General features: G+C 36.0%; 1 protein-coding gene across 39 annotated transcripts in view; it reads right to left on the bottom strand.

Moving 5' to 3' along the window:
* Positions 1 to 19,830, bottom strand: part of LOC117290624 (neurogenic locus notch homolog protein 1-like) — a 61,376-nt gene extending 41,546 nt beyond the window's left edge. For 5 of the 39 annotated variants that reach the window (XM_033772091.1, XM_033772095.1, XM_033772100.1 and 2 more), the window contains exons 1-21: positions 19,412 to 19,819; positions 9,482 to 9,728; positions 7,619 to 7,674; positions 6,948 to 7,067; positions 6,638 to 6,757; positions 6,391 to 6,513; positions 6,141 to 6,263; positions 5,896 to 6,015; positions 5,646 to 5,768; positions 5,401 to 5,520; positions 5,152 to 5,274; positions 4,908 to 5,027; positions 4,658 to 4,780; positions 4,413 to 4,532; positions 4,174 to 4,290; positions 3,924 to 4,046; positions 3,674 to 3,796; positions 3,290 to 3,403; positions 1,782 to 1,901; positions 1,204 to 1,323; positions 10 to 267 (exon numbers count right to left, since the gene is read on the bottom strand). In XM_033772091.1, coding sequence (XP_033627982.1) covers positions 10 to 267; positions 1,204 to 1,323; positions 1,782 to 1,901; positions 3,290 to 3,403; positions 3,674 to 3,796; positions 3,924 to 4,046; positions 4,174 to 4,290; positions 4,413 to 4,532; positions 4,658 to 4,780; positions 4,908 to 5,027; positions 5,152 to 5,274; positions 5,401 to 5,520; positions 5,646 to 5,768; positions 5,896 to 6,015; positions 6,141 to 6,263; positions 6,391 to 6,513; positions 6,638 to 6,757; positions 6,948 to 7,067; positions 7,619 to 7,674; positions 9,482 to 9,728; positions 19,412 to 19,616 — 2,818 coding nt within the window. In that variant the 5' untranslated portion in view covers positions 19,617 to 19,819. Of the gene's footprint in view, positions 1 to 9; positions 268 to 1,203; positions 1,324 to 1,781; positions 1,902 to 3,289; positions 3,404 to 3,673; positions 3,797 to 3,923; positions 4,047 to 4,173; positions 4,291 to 4,412; positions 4,533 to 4,657; positions 4,781 to 4,907; positions 5,028 to 5,151; positions 5,275 to 5,400; positions 5,521 to 5,645; positions 5,769 to 5,895; positions 6,016 to 6,140; positions 6,264 to 6,390; positions 6,514 to 6,637; positions 6,758 to 6,947; positions 7,068 to 7,618; positions 7,675 to 9,481; positions 9,729 to 19,411 lie in introns of all 39 variants that reach the window. The other 34 variants (XM_033772094.1, XM_033772113.1, XM_033772122.1 and 31 more) reach the window with 30 other exon arrangements.
* Between the last annotated feature and the right edge of the window lie 491 nt (positions 19,831 to 20,321).

The raw sequence follows: 20,321 nt of genomic DNA, 5'->3' as shown, positions 1-20,321 counted from the left end.
AGACTTTACCTTCAACAATCGTTAGAGTAAAACTGCAGGTATTGATGTTGTTGGAAGCATCTCTGTATGTGTACATTATTGTGGTTTCACCAACAGGGAAAAAGTCGTTAGGATTGTACGTGCTTGATACCAAGAAGAAGCTTCCAGAGTTATCAGTTACTGTTGGTAGAGTCCATGACTCTTGCTTGCTAAAAGTACCAGTTGAAACCTCAGAACTAAAGTCAGCTGGACAAGTTACTACTGGTGGTGTTGAATCCAACGAATCTGCTGCAAAAAAAGTAGTTTAACACAGTTAGTTTAAACCTAAAGACTCTACCAATTGGAATCTCAGAACTAAAGAAAAGATGACATACTTTGACAGTTTGTTCCAGTAAAGCCTGTAGCACATTGACAGACATAGCTATTGGTTCCAGGCAAACAAGTTGCCCCGTTCAGACATGGGTTTGAAACACAAGGAGGAGTTGGACTTGCAACTGCAAGTCAACCGGAATGGAAATCATACACAAATAATACACTGATCAAGAAGTTTCCAAGTCTAGATTTGTTTGTGAAATTGATGGTAAGCATTTTGTGAAATCATCTTTTTTGTGGAGAGCGCATGCAACTTTAGGAAGATTTTCCTTAATTTAGGAATCAGCTAGTATACAAATATTGAATGGCTCAGTGTGGAATGGGAGGAGTATTATCGAAAGGTAAATTTTGGACTGTTCCATTTCACGAAGCGAAACCTCGTGAAATGGAACAGTCCAAATTTTACCGAAAATCAATGTTCACACAGAAAACTCAAACACTGCGATGATCAGAAGATACTATACTTTATTATGGTATTAAATTTAGTTAAGTCACACCCCAATTTACAAATATAAAAAATCAATTTCTTGACATCGTAGAACTTGTGTGTCGTTTTTTGAGGATCTAATAGAGTTGCAGTGGTCTCAAAACTGTTGGTTTTAAGAAGAATGGATCACAGTTTGCATATTTGGGAATTAGAAGACTTAGTTTTAGGCTGGAAAATTAACTTAAGTAAGAACATCAATGATCAGATGAGGTTAATGCAGCTCAATTTAACAAAAACTTCTTATGTCAACAAATCTGGATATATTTGCTACACATAACTGATGCTAAAAAAATCTGTAAACATTCGCATTTCGTGTTTTTTGTTTTACTTTTATATCAGAGTTGGGGACTTTTATGCCAACTTACTTTCACAGTTCGTCCCGCTGAAGCCTGCAGTACATTGACAAATATACCCGTTTGTTCCAGTGAAACAGTTAGCCCCATTCAGACAGGGGAGGTCATTACAAGTTGTGGTTGGTGCACCATCTATGAAGAGAACAAGCAGTACAAGAAATCGTTAGACGTTATGGGTTCCTTTAGGAATGGGGAGCGAATGATATTGTTGTTTTTAATCAATTTTATTTCGAGGTAAAAATTACTGCATTTTAATGAGTTACAATTAAGAACCACTGTGCAAAGCATGCAATCTTAAATGTGGGATGAACAGGACAATCAACAACAGGTGGCGCCGAGTCCCCTCAAACTCGATAGTTAGATTTAACATTTTATTAAAGCAAGCAGCCCAATTTAGGCTGGCAAATAAACTTGTAAGAACGTCAATGATCAGATGAGGCAGCTCAATTTAACAAAAACCTCTTATTTCAAAGAATCCTGAAATATTTGCTACTGATATTAAAAAAAAATGTAAACATTCGCATTTTATTTAATTTCGTGTTTCTTGTTTTACTTTTATATCCGAGTTGGGGACTTTTATGCCAACTTACTTTCACAGTTCGTCCCGCTGAAGCCTGCAGTACATTGACAAATATACCCGTTTGTTCCAGTGAAACAGGTTGCCCCATTCAGACAGGGGAGGTCATTACAAGTTGTGGTTGGTGCACCATCTATGAAGAGAACAAGCAATACAAGAAATCGTTAGACGTTATGGGTTCCTTTAGGAATGGGGAGCGAATGATATTGTTGTTTTTAATCAATTTTGTTTCGAGGTAAAAATTACTGCATTTTAATGAGTTACAATTAAGAACCACTGTGCAAAGCATGCAATCTTAAATGTGGGATGAACAGGACAATCAACAACAGGTGGCGCCGAGTCCCCTCAAACTCGATAGTTAGATTTAACATTTTATTAAAGCAAGCAGCACAATTTAGGCTGGCAAATAAACTTGTAAGTACGTCAATGATCAGATGAGGCAGCTCAATTTAACAAAAACCTCTTATTTCAAAGAATCCGGAAATATTTTAGTGAAACAGTTAGCCCCATTCAGACAGGGGAGGTCACTACAAGTTGTGGTTGGTGAACCATCTATGAAGAGAACAACCAATTCGAAAATTTGTTAGCCGTTTATATGGGCTTATTTATAGGAATGTAGAGAATGAACTTTAGTATGAAATGTAGCAAGGACCCCTTACTTTGGGAAAATGTAAAGTACAAGCCTTTCGTGAAAAGCAACTTTTTAAGTCTACAAATTGTATCATTGTTTACAATGTAGTAGCAAAAAGTCGTCTATCACAATTCACTGTGCTCGATAAATTCTTATAAATTCAGACTAAGAGTTAATCAAACTTTGTCATATCTCTCTTCCGAACATTGCTTTATTAATTGATATCTTACTTTTACAGTTCCATCAAAGTGCCCTTAAAGTCACCTGGAAGTGGTATTTTTTCAAAATAAAGCTTTTGTCACTAATATATGTGTTTTAATGAGTGGAATGTGAATAAACAGTTAACTAAGGTTTTAAAAAATCAGTTCTTATGTTATTTACAAATTTAAGAGTAGACCCCGACCCGAGAGGGCGCTGTTCGTGACGTCAATCGAGGCAGACTTTGTCTGTAATGCCGTAGAGTAAACACAATTGCAAAGTACATGTACGGACCAGGTCGTGAGTTTGTACGTTTCAAAAAAAGTTTTTTTGGGGTTTTTTTCGGCAATGCCGACCAGGTGTATTGCTGCTGAATGCGGAAAAACACTTTTTGAAACGTACCAACTCACGACTTGGACGTACATGTACTTTGCACGTGTGTTCACTATACGCATTGCAGGCAAAGTCTGCCTCGATTGACGTCACAAAAGGGGTAGGCGGAGTTAGCCCCCAAACAACTTTATATATTTTTTGAACATATAAATCGTGACAAACAATTACAAACAAAACAAAAATGTTTTATTGTTCGCAAGCATATACTCTTATGTTTGAAAGAAAAAAAAATCTATTTCCAGGTGACTTTAATGATGAAAATGTAATTACTACATTTGAAAATTTTAAAAAATTATTACTTTGACAGTTTATTCCAGTAAAGCCTGCATCACAAACGCAGGTATAGCTATTGACTCCTGGTGAGCAAGTTGCCCCATTCAGACATGGGTCGGAATTACAAAGGTTTGTAAAAACTGAAAAGCAAAACAAACAGCAAATCGTTTCCATATATACATACATACAAGTAACACAGGGCTTTTATATAGCACATTTTCCCCCCACCCTTCAATTAGTGGGCATATCTTTATTTTGAAGTGCAATTATTCTCTTTGATAACCTGAGGCTCAATTAAGAGTGTTGTTATAATGATTTAGAATTGTTCGAAGAATATATCAACATTGATATTCAGCCACTAACGTAATGAAAGTTGTAATTACTATTGGAGTTTTAAAATTATGACTAACCTTGACAGTGTGGTCCAGTAAAGCCTACAGCACATTGACAGACATAGCTATTGGTTCCAGTCAAACATATTGCCCCATTCAGACATGGGTTTGAAAGACAAGGAGGTGTTGGACTTGTTGCAGCTGGAAAGAAAAAGATAGAAGCAAAAACTTTAATGATGTTATATTGCAGACAATGTTACAGAAAGTTTAGAATTGAAAGACAAAATTGTAACATATAAAAATCAGGAGGAATTAAAGGATTATTTACTTTGACAGTTTGTTCCTGTAAAGCCTGCAGTGCATGTACAGACATAGCTATTGGTTCCAGTCAAACATGTTGCCCCATTTAGACATGGGTTTGAAAGACAAGGAGGTGTTGGGTTTGTTGCAGCTGGAAAGCAAAAGATGGAAGCAAAACTTGAGTGATGTAAGATTGCAAACAATCACAAGAAGTTCAGAACTGAAAAAAAAAACAATTTGTCATATATAAGAACAGGAGGACAGAAAATATGACTTACTTTGACAGTTTATTCCAGTAAAACCTGCATCACAAACACAGGTATAGCTATTGGTTCCTGGTGAGCAAGTTGCTCCGTTCAGACATGGGTTTGAAAGACAAGGTGTTGGACTTGAAGCTAAAAAGCAGAAGATAGAAGCAAAACTTGAATGATGCCATCAGACAAAGGCATAAAACATTTATAACTAATAGAAAAATGTGTCACATACTAAAACAGTCAGGAGTGGAAAGATGACTTACTTTGACAGTTTGTTCCTGTAAAGCCTGCAGTGCATGTGCAGACATAGCTACTGGTTCCGGTCAAACATGTTGCCCCATTCAGACATGGGTTTGAAAGACACGGAGGTGTTGAACTTGAAGCTGGAAAGCAAAACATAGAAGCAAAACTTGAATTATGTTATTATGCAGTGATGGCACAAGAGCTTTAGAACTGCAAGAAAAATTTGTCACATTTAAAAACAAGAGGAATGAAAATTATGACTTACTTTGACAGTTTGTTCCAGTGAAGCCTGTAGCACATTGACAGACATAGCTATTGGTTCCAGTCAAACATATTGCCCCATTCCCACATGGGTTTGAGAGACAAGGAGGTGTTGGACTTGTTGCAGCTGGAAAGAAAAAGATAGAAGCAAAAACTTTAATGATGTTATATTGCAGACAATGTTACAGAAAGTTTAGAATTGAAAGACAAAATTGTAACATATAAAAATCAGAAGGAATTAAAGGATTATTTACTTTGACAGTTTGTTCCTGTAAAGCCTTCAGTGCATGAACAGACATAGCTATTGGTTCCAGTCAAACATGTTGCCCCATTCAGACATGGGTTTGAAAGACACGGAGGTGTTGAACTTGAAGCTGGAAAGCAAAACATAGAAGCAAAACTTGAATTATGTTATTATGCAGTGATGGCACAAGAGCTTTAGAACTGCAAGAAAAATTGTCACATTTAAAAACAGGAGGAATGAAAATTATGACTTACTTTGACAGTTTGTTCCAGTGAAGCCTGTAGCACATTGACAGACATAGCTATTGGTTCCAGTCAAACATATTGCCCCATTCCCACATGGGTTTGAGAGACAAGGAGGTGTTGGACTTGTTGCAGCTGGAAAGAAAAAGATAGAAGCAAAAACTTTAATGATGTTATATTGCAGACAATGTTACAGAAAGTTTAGAATTGACAGACAAAATTGTACATACAAAAATCAGGAGGAATTAAAGGATTATTTACTTTGACAGTTTGTTCCTGTAAAGCCTTCAGTGCATGAACAGACATAGCTATTGGTTCCAGTCAAACATGTTGCCCCATTCAGACATGGGTTTGAAAGACACGGAGGTGTTGAACTTGAAGCTGGAAAGCAAAACATAGAAGCAAAACTTGAATTATGTTATTATGCAGTGATGGCACAAGAGCTTTAGAACTGCAAGAAAAATGTGTCACATTTAAAAACAGGAGGAATGAAAATTATGACTTACTTTGACAGTTTGTTCCAGTGAAGCCTGTAGCACATTGACAGACATAGCTATTGGTTCCAGTCAAACATGTTGCCCCATTCAGACATGGGTTTGAGAGACAAGGAGGTGTTGGACTTGTTGCAGCTGGAAAGAAAAAGATAGAAGCAAAAACTTTAATGATGTTATATTGCAGACAATGTTACAGAAAGTTTAGAATTGAAAGACAAAATTGTAACATATAAAAATCAGGAGGAATTAAAGGATTATTTACTTTGACAGTTTGTTCCTGTAAAGCCTTCAGTGCATGAACAGACATAGCTATTGGTTCCAGTCAAACATGTTGCCCCATTCAGACATGGGTTTGAAAGACACGGAGGTGTTGAACTTGAAGCTGGAAAGCAAAACATAGAAGCAAAACTTGAATTATGTTATTATGCAGTGATGGCACAAGAGCTTTAGAACTGCAAGAAAAATTTGTCACATTTAAAAACAGGAGGAATGAAAATTATGACTTACTTTGACAGTTTGTTCCAGTGAAGCCTGTAGCACATTGACAGACATAGCTATTGGTTCCAGTCAAACATGTTGCCCCATTCAGACATGGGTTTGAAAGACAAGGAGGTGTTGGACTTGTTGCAGCTGGAAAGGAAAAGATAGAAGCAAAAACTTTAATAATGTTATTTTGCAGACAATGTTACAGAAAGTTTAGAATTGAAAGACAAAATTGTAACATATAAAAATCAGGAGGAATTAAAAGATTATTTACTTTGACAGTTTGTTCCTGTAAAGCCTGCAGTGCATGTACAGACATAGCTACTGGTTCCAGTCAAACATGTTGCCCCGTTCAGACATGGGTTTGAAAGACAAGGAGGTGTTGGGCTTGTTGCAGCTGGAAAGCAAAACAAAAAATCAAAACTTGAATTATGTTATTATGCAGTGATGGCATAGAGCTTTAGAACTGCAAGAAAAATGTGTCAAATTTAAAAACAGGAGGAATGAAAATTATGACTTACTTTGACAGTTTGTTCCAGTGAAGCCTGTAGCACATTGACAGACATAGCTATTGGTTCCAGTCAAACATGTTGCCCCATTCAGACATGGGTTTGAAAAACAAGGAGGTGTTGGGCTTGCAGCTGGAAAGCAAAACATAGAAGCAAAACTTGAATGATGTAATATTGCAGACAGTGGAACAGTTTAGAACTGAAAAAAAATTTGAATGGTACAAGATTCTAGATTAGTTTATAAATTTAAGTTGAGAACTGAAAGAAGGAAAAAAAATCGTATAGTTTACGAAAACAGGTCAGGAATTAAAAGATGACTTACTTTGACAGTTTAGTCCAGTAAAGCCTGCATCACAAACGCAGGTATGGCTATTGGTTCCTGGTAAACATGTTGCCCCATTCTGACATGGGTTGGAAATGCAAGAGTTTGCTGCTGGAGCAACTGGAAAGCAAAAGAAATAAAAAGTTTTGATCAAAGATACATTTTTCAAAGACAATCACTAGATTCACCATAGTTTTCTCTCAAATCTAGACCTGAAAGAAAAGTTGTCCATGTGTAAAAAAACAGGTCGTACACAAACACCACAATGGGCCTAAAATGGGCTTATAGATGCTATGTCAGATTTTTGGCCCCAAACATTAAGAAATATATTGTTTTGAGTGAATGGTATTTCAAAGAGTATCACCCGCTCTAACGAAAACAAGTTGAACTTTTACTTTTAATGGTCAGGAACCAAGATAAAAAATATAAAACGTTTCTTATAAAACGCATAAGAATTGGTCACGTGATATATTGTCGGGATCCCGACGAAAACTAATTTTGAGCACTTTCACTGCTACTAATAATTGGCGGACTTTTTCGAGCAATGGCTCAAATAAAAGCTTGTAACTTTCTCAATAAATACCTATTGAATTCTAAATAACAATTTTTGGGTCAAATCGGCCAAAAATCTGACACAACATCTTTAACCATGGCTGAAGAAAACAACTTACCGATGGAGGACTTCATATTTGTCCAATACGTTACGTATTCCTGGACAACCGAAAACCTACAGAAAAAAATAATGTGTGATTAATAGCCGAAATTCAATACATTATTCCTTGAAGAATTCTCCGTTTTAGCCCATAAATGCACGTGTAAGGGCTGAATTGTGTGACAAGCAGCAACATAAACATGGACTAGGGTTACTAATGCAATGTTTGACACACTGCCATCTTAGTTATGTCAACCATCGTATTGCATCAACATTCCAAAGCAAATCTTCGTCAGAAATGTTTGGATATCATTATAGGTTTTCTTGGTCAATTTCGGAAAATGAGCAGCCAATTTAATCATCAGCTTATTCTATTTGGCACGAAATTGAATGCTACTGAAAAGAGTCATTCGATTTCGCTTTAAGACTAGTCAAAATGTACTTTTACGTTGTTCGAATTAACAAAATAATCGTTCAATTTAACAATTCATCAAAGCAACATTCAAATTCAAAGACGCTTCTTGAGGCGTGTGTGTCACGAAAAAGAATGACGATACGCTTAATTGAACAGAGTGCTAAAGGAATTTGACTCGACTCAAAACGAAATTAAATGGCCGAATTCTGAATTTGAAACGCAGAAACAACTGGAGAGACAAAACAGTTTTAATTCGAATGCATGAAAATGAAATTGACTGCTCATTTGCCGAATTTGACCGAGAAAACCTATACGTACATTCTCTTTTTTATTTTAGTTTTTATAAATAAAGGTCCTATCTCAAAATCATTTCAACCAAGGTTTGGTTTATAAAACTTGGATTCTGGTCTGTACAAGTGATGCTTGCGGACACATCGGGGTTCAATTTGTTGGCTCTGCTTACCGCGGAATTCTACGCTTACAGCCTTAACAATAAAGTGTTATTAAGGCCACATAATTTACTGTAAGCAGAACCACGGGATTGGGCACAGGAAAAAACCTACATAAAAACTGTCTCTATAAAGTTGTGATGGTTTTGAGAACAGTGCCCAATTTCACAAGAGCGTTTAATCCGAAAATACTGCTTGACAAATTTCTTTGCTAAGCAAATAAAATAAGTGAGTCACCAGCCACAACAATTTAAGCTTTAGGCTGGTAACCTATTTCTGTTGAGCAAAACTGTTCTCTTTTTCTAATTATGATTTGGGATGCTGACATCCTTACTCGCAGCTATAAGAGCAGCCGTCGATTTCACAAAACTCTTCCTAACTTAAGACGAATCTTAGGACTTAGGACGAGTCCCAACCCTGCACTGCAGCATGCAGACCTTAAGATTAATCCTACGTTAGGACGAGTTACTCGTCCTAACTCGAGATAAGACGAGTCCTAACTTGGTGAAATCGACCCTGAATTGCAAAGGACGTGGCTACAGCGTGTTCGAGAAGGAGCGTGCAAGGTCACATCCAGCCACATCAACCTATTACGACTACGGGGCTAAGCCAGAGATCGAAAGTGTTTGATTTTTCCCCCGAGGGAGAATTCCCGAACTCACATTTGGCCATGGTATCGAATCGACTTGGTGGGCGAGCGCTTTCTGCACAAGCTAATCATTTGCTTAGCAGGTTTGTGTGCTTGATCTATCTGGCCATGTGGCTTATAACAACACATCGTTTTAAGAGTTAAATCAAATTGTATCTAATACTAACACAGATGAATTTTCACGCTAACACAATGTTTCGATAAGTATGATCTAGTCGTCTTCAAAACTTGTGTAAACTTCATTTAATTTCTGCTGAACACGGCTTTTCTCTTTTCAAAAAGGTTGTGTGCTTCTAATCTCAATAAAATTGTGTCCCTGCAACATGACGATTGTGTGTTCTGGTCGTTTTCAAATTATAGCATACTTACTGAAATTCCAGATCACCAACTAGCTGAACTGGAGCATTCCAAGTGAATGTTACCGGCAGTGTCTTGACGAGCTGTCCGTCTGTGTGTGTGATAGTCCCTTGACCATCGGTATCTCCTGGGCATGCAAGGTGCTGATAATTGCTGTCTGATAGCTGCCAAGAACCCACGACAGAACCATCAAGGACCTGGCGGGCCTGCATGATGACGCCCTTGAAGGTGGTCGTGCTAGGGTTGGCGCTAAGACGAACTACGAACAAAAGGGGGAAAGTTTTAAAGACCTACTTGAACGAAAATGTCATTTCAAATGTTTCAATCAATTAGAAAATCGAATCATATGACTATAAACAAATTTTAATTGTAAAAGTAAAACAAATATTTCGAATACTCTTATCCAGCGCTTTTCCTAAAAAAGCGAAAAGCTCCATTGCGTAATCACTTATGTTACGTAATAGTTGGGAGTTCCAATTTGTGTTGCAGCGTGGAGGTATAACAAAGCAAACTAATACTTATAGACTCTCACGGCTCAATATATCATTCACTGTAAAAGCTACACGCAGAACTTATTCAAAATTGCTTATAAAACAATACTATTATTAGTAGTAGTACGTCAATCTATCTAATCGTGGTTTGTTGATACTCATTAAGTTTACTTCTAAAAAGAGTACACATTTTTGAATCTTCAAAATGCACGAAATATATTATGTATATAAAATAAAATAAACAAACGGACAACCTGTTTTTCCTTTTTTAAGAAATTAAATGGAAGACCACTATTACAAACACACAATGAAAAAAAAATACACCCAACCGATACGTGATTTATAAAAGGCATATTATGTGTTTCATTTGTATGACTCCGTTAAGGTTAACAGTTAACTATAACACATGGTTGCAATATCACACAGGGTTCCATAAGTATTGATCAGTACGAGAAAGTTGAAATATAAAATAAATAGAAACTTTCTTAAAACATCAAAACAAAAATCAAAGCACTACATTTGAAGAATTTTTCTTCATGCAAAGAAATCAAACCATACGCAGTAAAACAAATTGGGTTCATATTTTTTAGGATTATACGTCTGAATTCCAACTTTTTCTGATAATGGGTAGGCCTATTTATGCATGACCTCCTCAAAAAAAAACAAGGCCGGCTTTTTATAGGATTTTCCACCCCGACAATCTCTAAGCCTATAAAAAGAAGGTGAAATGTGTATGGTACTTTTTCTTCTTCTTTCTAACACGTCTACAAAAAGTCAAAAGCCAAACACTTAACAGTCTCTTCAATTCATAGATTAATGTGCACTCCACATACACACAGTAATCGAAAATATTTTCGTGTTGTTGTTTAAAATATACAAAAGCCTCCCCGTACAAGAGAGAGAATGGGTGAGTGATTTTCAATTGAAGTTTGGTATTTGGCAATTTATTCACGGAACTCTAAATCCTTCGACCCGAAATGCATCCTTTTGGGACCTTGAGAAGAAAACAAATATGTAGAGTGCAGACGGTGCTGGGTTATTTGGAACCGGTCCGTGTTTGTGTAACCTTTTCAAATGAGTTTGCAAATTTACTTCATTATATTGAACGTTCTAGAATTTCTTGGTTATATTCATTGCTGGTAGAATTGGACACCACAAATAGTTCCTTGTTCATGTGTTTTAAAACTATATATGCGCAGTGTAACCTGAGAACATTATTCGAATCAACACAATGAGTATGGACTTGAAACACTATGTGTTCTTAAACACGTCTTCGCAGGTTTTTTTATCTCCAATTTTGAAGAATATGATTTGCCTTTAAAGGGAAGGTACACGTTTGGTAATTACTCAAAACCAATATTAACTTTAAAACTGACTTAATAACGAGCATTCGAGAGCTGTTGATAGTAAAAAACATTGTGAGAAACGGCTCCCTCTGAAGTCACATAGATTTTTTAGAAATGGGTAATCTCTCACTAAAATATTAAAAGACTTCTAGCTAGAACTAGAAGTCTTTTATGATTCCGATCTGAAAGCACACAAATTCGTTTTCTCGCAAGTTCGATGACCGATTGAGCCCACATTTTCACAGGCTGTTCTTTTATGCTTATGTTTGGATACACCAAGTGAGAACACTGGTCTTTGATAATTTCCAAACGTGTACAGTGCCTTTAAGTAACATTTATCTTCTTTGTTTGTATTTTTTTTTTTTTTTTTTTTTTTTTTTTTTTTTTTTTTTTTTTATGTATATTATATCAATAGTATGTCTGGGTCTCTGTTTTTTGTGAATTTGATTTTATTTTATATTTTAGGGGACCTCGTTTGTCCAATTAAAAACTATATTTATACGAATTCCATATACTATTTGGTACTTGCCCCTTCAGGGGATCCGTACTGAACAAATTATTTTCATATTTTTGCTTTCTCGGGTTGGATTCGAATCCACAAATCACGCAGCAGACGTTTTTTTCCGCAAGGACTAATCAATCAATCTTGCAGAAAAAGACATGAACTTCCCGAAAACCAGGTGCTGTGTGATCAGAGTCAGAAGGAATGTTAATAGAAGGTCCAAGTAACTGTATTATGGACCTGTTATATTACCAGTATACATTGAGTGCATTTACATTAGAGCTTTAGTTTTTCTAAGGATTCGCCATATTAATATTCATACATTTGTTTGTAATTATTGTGATTTTAGATACTTTTAAAGCGTTATTGGAAAAACCGTAAAACGTTTTTAGATAACTGACAACAGTCATTACGCCCTGTACACAAGATATTGTGTTGTTGTTGGACAACAATGTAGCAACGTGTTCGTCTCTGACCATATTTGTTATGGGTAGTGTAAGGAAAGGCACTTGAAAAGTGTAACCATTTTCAGGATTTCAGAACGGTAACACGCTCAACTGCATTAAAAAATAGTAGTACTAAAACAATATTGTAGTACTATGCATGATCCTGATTTACATTACAAAGCCTATATCGTCATATAAAATCGCACCTTGCTATTCTAATCCTCTAGTTTTACAAAGATTGCTTTAATTATTTAACATAAAGATGTCAGGTAGAAGCCCAGGTTCAACATTATAAACTGTTAATCTCAATTCGCAATACTATAGACTTCCCACCCCTGTCAATCTTATTATTCCTGCGTCCGAAATACTTCAGCAACGCCGTTGGAAACCCTCAACGCCATTGCTTGTTCCGAGTGCTGCAATCGATACAACAAAAATGCAGTTTGGTTTTATTAATTTTGTTTTTTACCCATATACACCGATGTGTGTTAGCACTGTATTGTACTTTCCCGAGTCCTGTGACAAAAACTATCACAGGCAGGTACTATGTCTTATTCAGAGGGAAACACCCTATAAGGTTTAACTTAATGGGTGGGTGGTTGCGATCATTGAATGCTATAGAGTTGAAACAAAATTGTTGGGGTTTTTTTTCATAAATATATTGTTCAATTGTACTAAGCCTACTTTAATGATTTAGTTGTATAGATGTGTGTCAAGCATACACACGAGCACACTTGCTTTGTGAAACAGAAATGATTTGTTTGTGCTTTTTTTCACAGAGCTCTGGAAAGGACTATGTGCACTCAGTGCGTGACATACATTGGTGTAAGGTTTGACCTCAATAACATTATTCCCGAAGCAAATTAAAACATGCTATGTCAGATTTTTGGCCGATTTGGCCCCAAAATTGTTATTTAAATTCAATAGGTGTTTTGGTGGTTTCAAGCTTTCATTTGAGCAAAGGGTTGAAATAAAGTGCTCAAATTAGTTTTTGTCGGGATCCCGACAATATATCACGTGACCAATTTTATGTGTTTATAAGAAACGTTTAAAATTTTGTCATGGTTCCTGACCCTTAAAAGTAAACGTTAAACTTTGTGTCGTTAGGGCGGGTGATACTCTTTGAAATACCATGTTCACTCAAAAACAAACTATTTTTTGATGTTTGGGACCAAAAATCTGACATATCATCTTTATCATCTGTTATCATTCTTCAAATTTAATAAGAACGAGAATGGTGTGTTGCCCCGCTGAGGTTGGATTTGCTACACCAAGTCCTTTTCAAGTTATTGCTCTGACAACATTTCGTTTGTTTTAGCCATAATGAGCTTAATATTTATCTGAGGGGGTCTAAAAACAACAGCGGAAGGACTTAAGGCAAACACTATCATGCCCCATTCGGCTGGCTTCGCCGGCGGGGCATAATAGACAGATGTGCCAACATTTTAAATCAGTCTGGGGGAAAAAAATCGGCATATTTTCAAATCAAAAAGTCATTCAAAGCATTTTGTGAGTCAGACTTTAATTAAAAATATATTCGATTTGTCACACCTCCCCCACAGGCCTGTGATACAAAATCAAAATGGCTTCTATAATGGTGTGGTTGTTGTTTTTGTTCCGTTGTGATGGCGAAGCACCTGTTAGTATTGATTTTTTTTTTACTGTTTCAATTAGCATTTTATAATAGCAGTAACAAGTGGCAAGCATAATGTGTATCCATCACAGATTACTATCGTTACTCGAGCAAGCCCTACTATACGGTTTCAAATCTGAATGCATAATTTCTTTAGGTGAATTTGAGTATTGTGGTTCGTGTCTGATGATACAGATTTAACATGTTAAACATTTCACATGCTTCCCCCTTACCGTATTTTGTATGTATGCTGGAGAAATGTTTGACGTCTAGACTTACTTTTTCAAACGTATATCCTTTATGTATATCTGTGTATTTCTTTGCTCGTTTGCCTTTTATAGTTGTTCAGTGTTTTGTATTATCTTCTGTGCTTTTTGTATGCCCTCTCTTGCCTTAATGTATTTTTGAGATTTAGGAGACATACGCCTTTTGGCGATAGTTATTTTACGTTATTTTACCTTTTTTTCTTAGATATTTATAATGTGTACATGTGCTTGTTAATGTGTTTGCCCGAATAAATATTATTATATAATTATGTGGATTGGTATTTTGACTGGTAAGTTTATTTTGGTAAGCATAGTTTTGTTGTGCTTAGCTACTATTTATACTTTAGCAACTCAACGAAGTTGGTATCAGATATTGGTATCTGTGAATGTATTAGAATGATGCATTCTATGAAGACGGTACATTCATTCCGATCCGAACAGTAAAATAAGGATGTTTTTGAGGAAACAATTATTAGTGTTTTGGTTTAACTAACGATTTTCTTAAACATTTATAAAACGTTTACTTAAATTTTGCAAATCGAGAAAAGTATAACTTTTGCTAAAGAAAATATAATAAAATAAAATTGCGACGACAGATCTCTAGCACAATATTTTTTCAGGCGGATAACTATTTAATAATATAATTGTAATCTTGTTGGGTTTATTGCGGTAACACCATTTGTGTATCTACTTGCCAGGTAGTTGCTCATAGAGCACTGTCCTACTTAATTCAATTACCGCGGAGTAGATTGTTCGGGTTTTCGGTAGACATCTCAGTTCTGAAAAAAAAACTGTCCTGCTTTTTTAACTGTTACCTGGGCGGATGGTGTAGAAATAGGCTGGGTTTTACAGAGAAAAGAAAATGCCGAATTGAAACAAAAGGTATTATTTCCAAAGATTACCAACTAGTAAGTTACCTTGAAGCGAGGCTTGCCAACACGCAAGGCGTCACACGGAATCACGTTTTTTTTTTTTTTTTTTTTATTAAACACTCTTTTTATATTGTAACATTTCTTCACATGTGAGTGTGAAAGGTTATTCATGAAGTGAAATGTTATTCACCAATAATTTTTTATTTTGTTCCCATTTTGGTCACGGTCCAATGTTGACACTTCATGATCGTGAATGGGTTGAAATGTTTTCACGTTATAGACACTAAAATTTCGGCAAGTCGTAATTTTTATTTGAGCCATGAACTCGGTGATCTTTAAAATTCTATATAGACTATGCTGGTCTTTTGTGTATTCAAACATGCAGGAACAAGTTGTTTTTTTTAATTTTATTTTATTTAACACACTTCACATGCACAATGCCATGAGGAGGGAGGGAGACGTCTAGCTGTGTGTATGTCGATCGCGATGTTGTGAAGTCCGTGCACTGCCGCCAGCGCCAAACCATTTATGATCGGTTCTTAGTACGAATGTCAGACAACTCGTCAGTCGGACAACTCATCCGTTCGGACAACTCGACGGTTCAGATAACTCGACTTTGAGACAACTCGATGGATGGCCAAGACAAGTCGACGGTTGAGCGGCCGACCTCCATGACTGTCATGATTACACGAATTTTTCTGTCTAATATTTAATCCCGCGATTCTATAATTTATCATTATTATTTATACGTGGAAGAAACAACTGTTATGACTGTCCTGTGAGACTTTGTGAATGACTCTTAGCCAGCTGCAGTCCTCTTCAACTTATTCAAGATAACAGGTTAACAAAATTGAAACATTAACACATTATTATAAAGCTCTTCTAGTATTTCTTAGTATTTCTTTTGTTTACTTTACTTATTGGCCTAAGATTGGTACCATCCATCATCGGGTTTTATGTGCGAGCAATTCTGTATTTACGGAAGAACCAAAACCCGAGAATAAAACCTGGATTAAGAATGTTACCCGACTGACTTTCATTTAAACATCAAACCCATCTATTAAATAGTCGCATAAATTCGAGCATGATTGGCAAATGGGTTTGTCTAAAAAGTTTTAAAAACCCTCGTCCCAATATTGCTTTAACGTTATATTTTTAACAATGTATTGGTGTTATACAAAAATGTTTAAGTGTCTAATTGTGTTCATAACAAATATTCTAAAGTTGATTTGTGACTTGGTAGACAAATCTAGTCTTTGTTCGAGTTGTTCCTCGTTTGCGATAAGCGCAAAACTTTCACAGTTATTGTCCTGGTATTGGCACTGGAACATTTTAAAGAATTGTGGGTTTGGCTTTAATCAGATAAATAAATTAAAAAAACATCGGTATTCTTAAATGTATTTTTGCCCGCCTTGACGAAGCTAACCAAAATAGGTGTCTAAATTAAGTGTCCAGTTATCCACCTACCAGATTGGCAATGACCATAAACAAAGTATTAAGAATCAAATCGTCATAGCAGTGATTGTAAACACTTTGGTATTTGAAGGGGTTAAATCTAGATTCAAATGTTCTGGTGTTTGTTCAGGGGCACATCCGAATGATTCGTTACAATAGGTTTCAAAGAAGATGGACTACACTGACACCATCATATATGGTGATTGATACACAGAGAAAGAACATCGATAATACGTATCTGATATACATGTATTTGGTTTTCGGGGATAACACCATTGTGTATATCTACTTCATTTGCCAGGTAGAGTTCTCTTGTCCTTTGAGAACTCATTGGCTTAATTCTACTACCGTGGAGTAGATTGTTCGGGTGTTCGGTAGACTTCTCAGTTCTGAAAAGTAGTGTCCTGAAACTATTACCTGGGCGGATGGTATATACATCGGCTGGGACTACTATATACTTTAGCTTATAGGATCGTAATTAACTGTACTACCGCGGAGTCAGTCTCCTGACGATGACTAGAGCAAGCTAGTCGAAAGGTTGAGACCAATTCAAGAACTGACTCCGCAGTAGTACAGTTAATGACGATCCTTTAAGCTAAAGCAGTAGTCCCAGTCTTTTTCTATCCCATCCGCCCAGGTAATAGTTTATAAGCAGGACAGTTCTCTTCGAACTGCGAAGTCTCCCGAACACCCGCACAATATACTCCGCGGTAGTAGAATTAAGCAAGACAGTTGTCTATGAACAAACTCTATCTGGCAAGTAGATACACACACATGGTATTACCGCAAACCAAATCTATACTGATACCTCACCATGCAATGCCTCAAATCCTATATACGTATCTGATAATTACGAGTAAACCAACACTAGGACTTTGCTTTCGTTTATCATTTTTCACAGTCACAACCATGGAAACACGCTATCAAACAACGGAAGCCGTGTATTTTTAAATGCATATTAAAGATTATAATACATGATCGACCATATAACTCACGAAATAACGAGCCTATGAACATTTGATAGTAATTCTTTGAGAAGTCAGGAGAGATTGTGGAAAACCAAGAACAATTATCGGCAAACAGGCCCAACCTTAACAAATATTCTAGTATTTTGCTGAAACAATCAAAATCAGCTAATGAATTTCTTTTTAGGGTTTTCATATCAAGTTCAAATAAGATCGTTTCCTCAACTATTTTTTTATTTCAGAATAAACCAGATTCACAGAAATTTGTTCGCGTATGAACTTCATAACCAATAATCTTTCAGACTAAACTTGAACAATAATTGTGTTTAATCATATAACAACTTCTGCAAATTACCTTAAACGATGCCGTTAGGAAAGCCCTAAATAATTGACTTACTTAAACAGTACTACCTTGAAATAACTGTTATAATAACATCAGTTATTTTCAATTTTGTGTTCGTTTTTAATTAAGGTGTGTTTTGGTTATTTTATTTGTAGGGGAGACGGCCTTTAACTTGAGCCCAATGGTGTGCATTAATTTGTAGATCTAACTCAGTACATGTATGTGGCAGCTCATATTAAATATTGAAATTTGTGGTGGATGATAATTAAATGCATTAATAATGCCCATCAGTAATGATGATATCGTTTGTTAATGAAGAGTCACATGCATTGATGGCGTTTGGACTAATTAATTTACTCGGTTTCCATGTAAGCCAATACCGTGAAGCGGTCCATTAATCTTTCAAACATCATTGTATTAACATACAAAGAAATGACATGGCTAAAAGTGGTTTGACATTTAAAGGCAGGATTTTTGGTAATGTAGGTCATTTATCTATCATAAAAACTTAATTAAGAAGCAATACATCCATTGATGATGTATAACAAATGGGGATTTGAAGAAAGGGAATCAAAACAGTTTCAATTGCATTGAATGTTTCACAGATTGTGTATACCCCAATCGCAGATTATTTTTCAGTAAAACAACCGCTGCAGATTGTTTGCGTTATCAAGAAGAGTGGTGTTATTGTCTGTATACATATATATATATGTGATTGAAAACCGTTATATGTACATGTTATACATCAGTCTGAACAACTGAACAGCTAGAGAAAACTATAACACAATCCAATAGATTAGGTTTCCTTAATTAGATTGACGCAATCAAAACAAGCCTTAAAGACACTGGACACTATTGGTAATTGCCAAAGACAGTCTTCTCGCGTGGTGTATCTCACCATTATGCATAAAATAACAAACTTGTGAAGATTTGAACTCAACTGGTCGTCGAGGTTGCGAAATGATAATGGAAGTAAGAAAAAACATCCTTAACACGTGAAGTTGTGTGCTTTCAGATACTTGATTTCGAGACCTTAAAATCTAATTCTGAGGTATCGAAATTAAAATTCGTGGAAAATTACTTTTCCCTCGAAAAATACGTTACTTCAGAGGGAGCCGTTTCTCACAATGTTTTATACTATCAACAGCTCTCAATTGTTTGTAAGTTTTTATGCTAACAATTATTTTGAGTAATTACCAATAGTGTCCAGACCTTTAAGAATTTAAAAACATTATTAACCTTTACCTGTACACTGTGTTTTTCTACTAACATAACCCAATTAACTGACGAATTTTTCGCTGGTTTGTTGATACTAGGTATGTTTTAAACTATATGATTGACCAAAATATTACCTTTCCAACGAAAGAATCCGATAACAATTTCTTCTTTTATAAATGGAAATTGCAAAAACTATGGGACGTTGTTATGTTTAAAGCTAATGTTTACAATGTCAAAAGTTCATTTTATTTTTGAAGATATTGAAATGGGTTTATGAATATAAATTAACTCTTTTGAGAAACACTTTTGTCAAAAACATTTCCATTGCCTTGCAGTGTCTGCGGAACAAGCATCAGCAGTGCGAGTTGGTGTATTTTCTCAATCTCAAAACATAAACACACCAACCTGTTACTGTTCCTCCTGCAGCATAGGTATTGCCAGAAACCAGCTCTAGTTGGTACGGACTTGTATTGCTTGGCTGGGAGGATCCAGGATGGCTTGGCGTCAGAGATGAACAGGCCTGACTTGGTGCTCCAGTCGATCGACATGTACCAGTCCGGAGGACAAGAAAAAGCACTAAAACAGAGTAAATCAAATCTTTGTACTCCATAGTGACATCAACCCCACCGGGTCCCACTATGAACACGTTGATTTTACTGAAAATGTACTTTAAAATAAGCGGTTTTTGGTGTCTTTACGAAGTTCAATGTGTTTCTGTGTGTGTATACGTTCAAATGGTACACAATAGCTCCTACAATCTGCGTATATAGTTGCACAAAATGTCAGCACTTGGTAAATTTGTGTTCCTTTATTGTTGAAAAAGAAACATATTTCGGTCAAACTATAGCCCATAGCGAACCAGTCAGCTGTATAACGTACATTACACTCCCTAAAATCCACGTATTATTGTAACCATGCTGGTGACAATGGCACTGGATTCAACGTGACCTTGCTTTACAGTACGGGGTTTTCATTTCTGTTTGAAACCCTTAGCTTGTGTCAACCTCTCCTTAAATTCTCGTTCAGTGATATTACACGAAATGGCAAACCAAGGCTATGAATAGATGAATCACTAAAAATTTCAATTGAGCATCACAGCCGCGCACGGTGCAAACAAACTGGTTTCAATTTTTTTTTCACAACAAAGATGTTTTGAACTCGTGTAAAAAGTGAGTCTCTGTTAGGCCAAGTAAAATAGACAACATGTTGCTCGTCCCCGCCCGCCTCGGTTTTTGGGGCCAGACCGATTTTTTTTGTTATTTGTTATTAAAAAAAAAAAAAAAAAAAAAAAAATGAAACTTACAAAAAAATTAGT

This window comes from Asterias rubens, chromosome 5 (assembly GCF_902459465.1).
Source record: "Asterias rubens chromosome 5, eAstRub1.3, whole genome shotgun sequence".
NCBI lineage: Eukaryota > Metazoa > Echinodermata > Asteroidea > Forcipulatida > Asteriidae > Asterias > Asterias rubens.
Note: the sequence above shows the minus strand (reverse complement) of the source record. Positions and strands in the feature narration are given on the sequence as shown.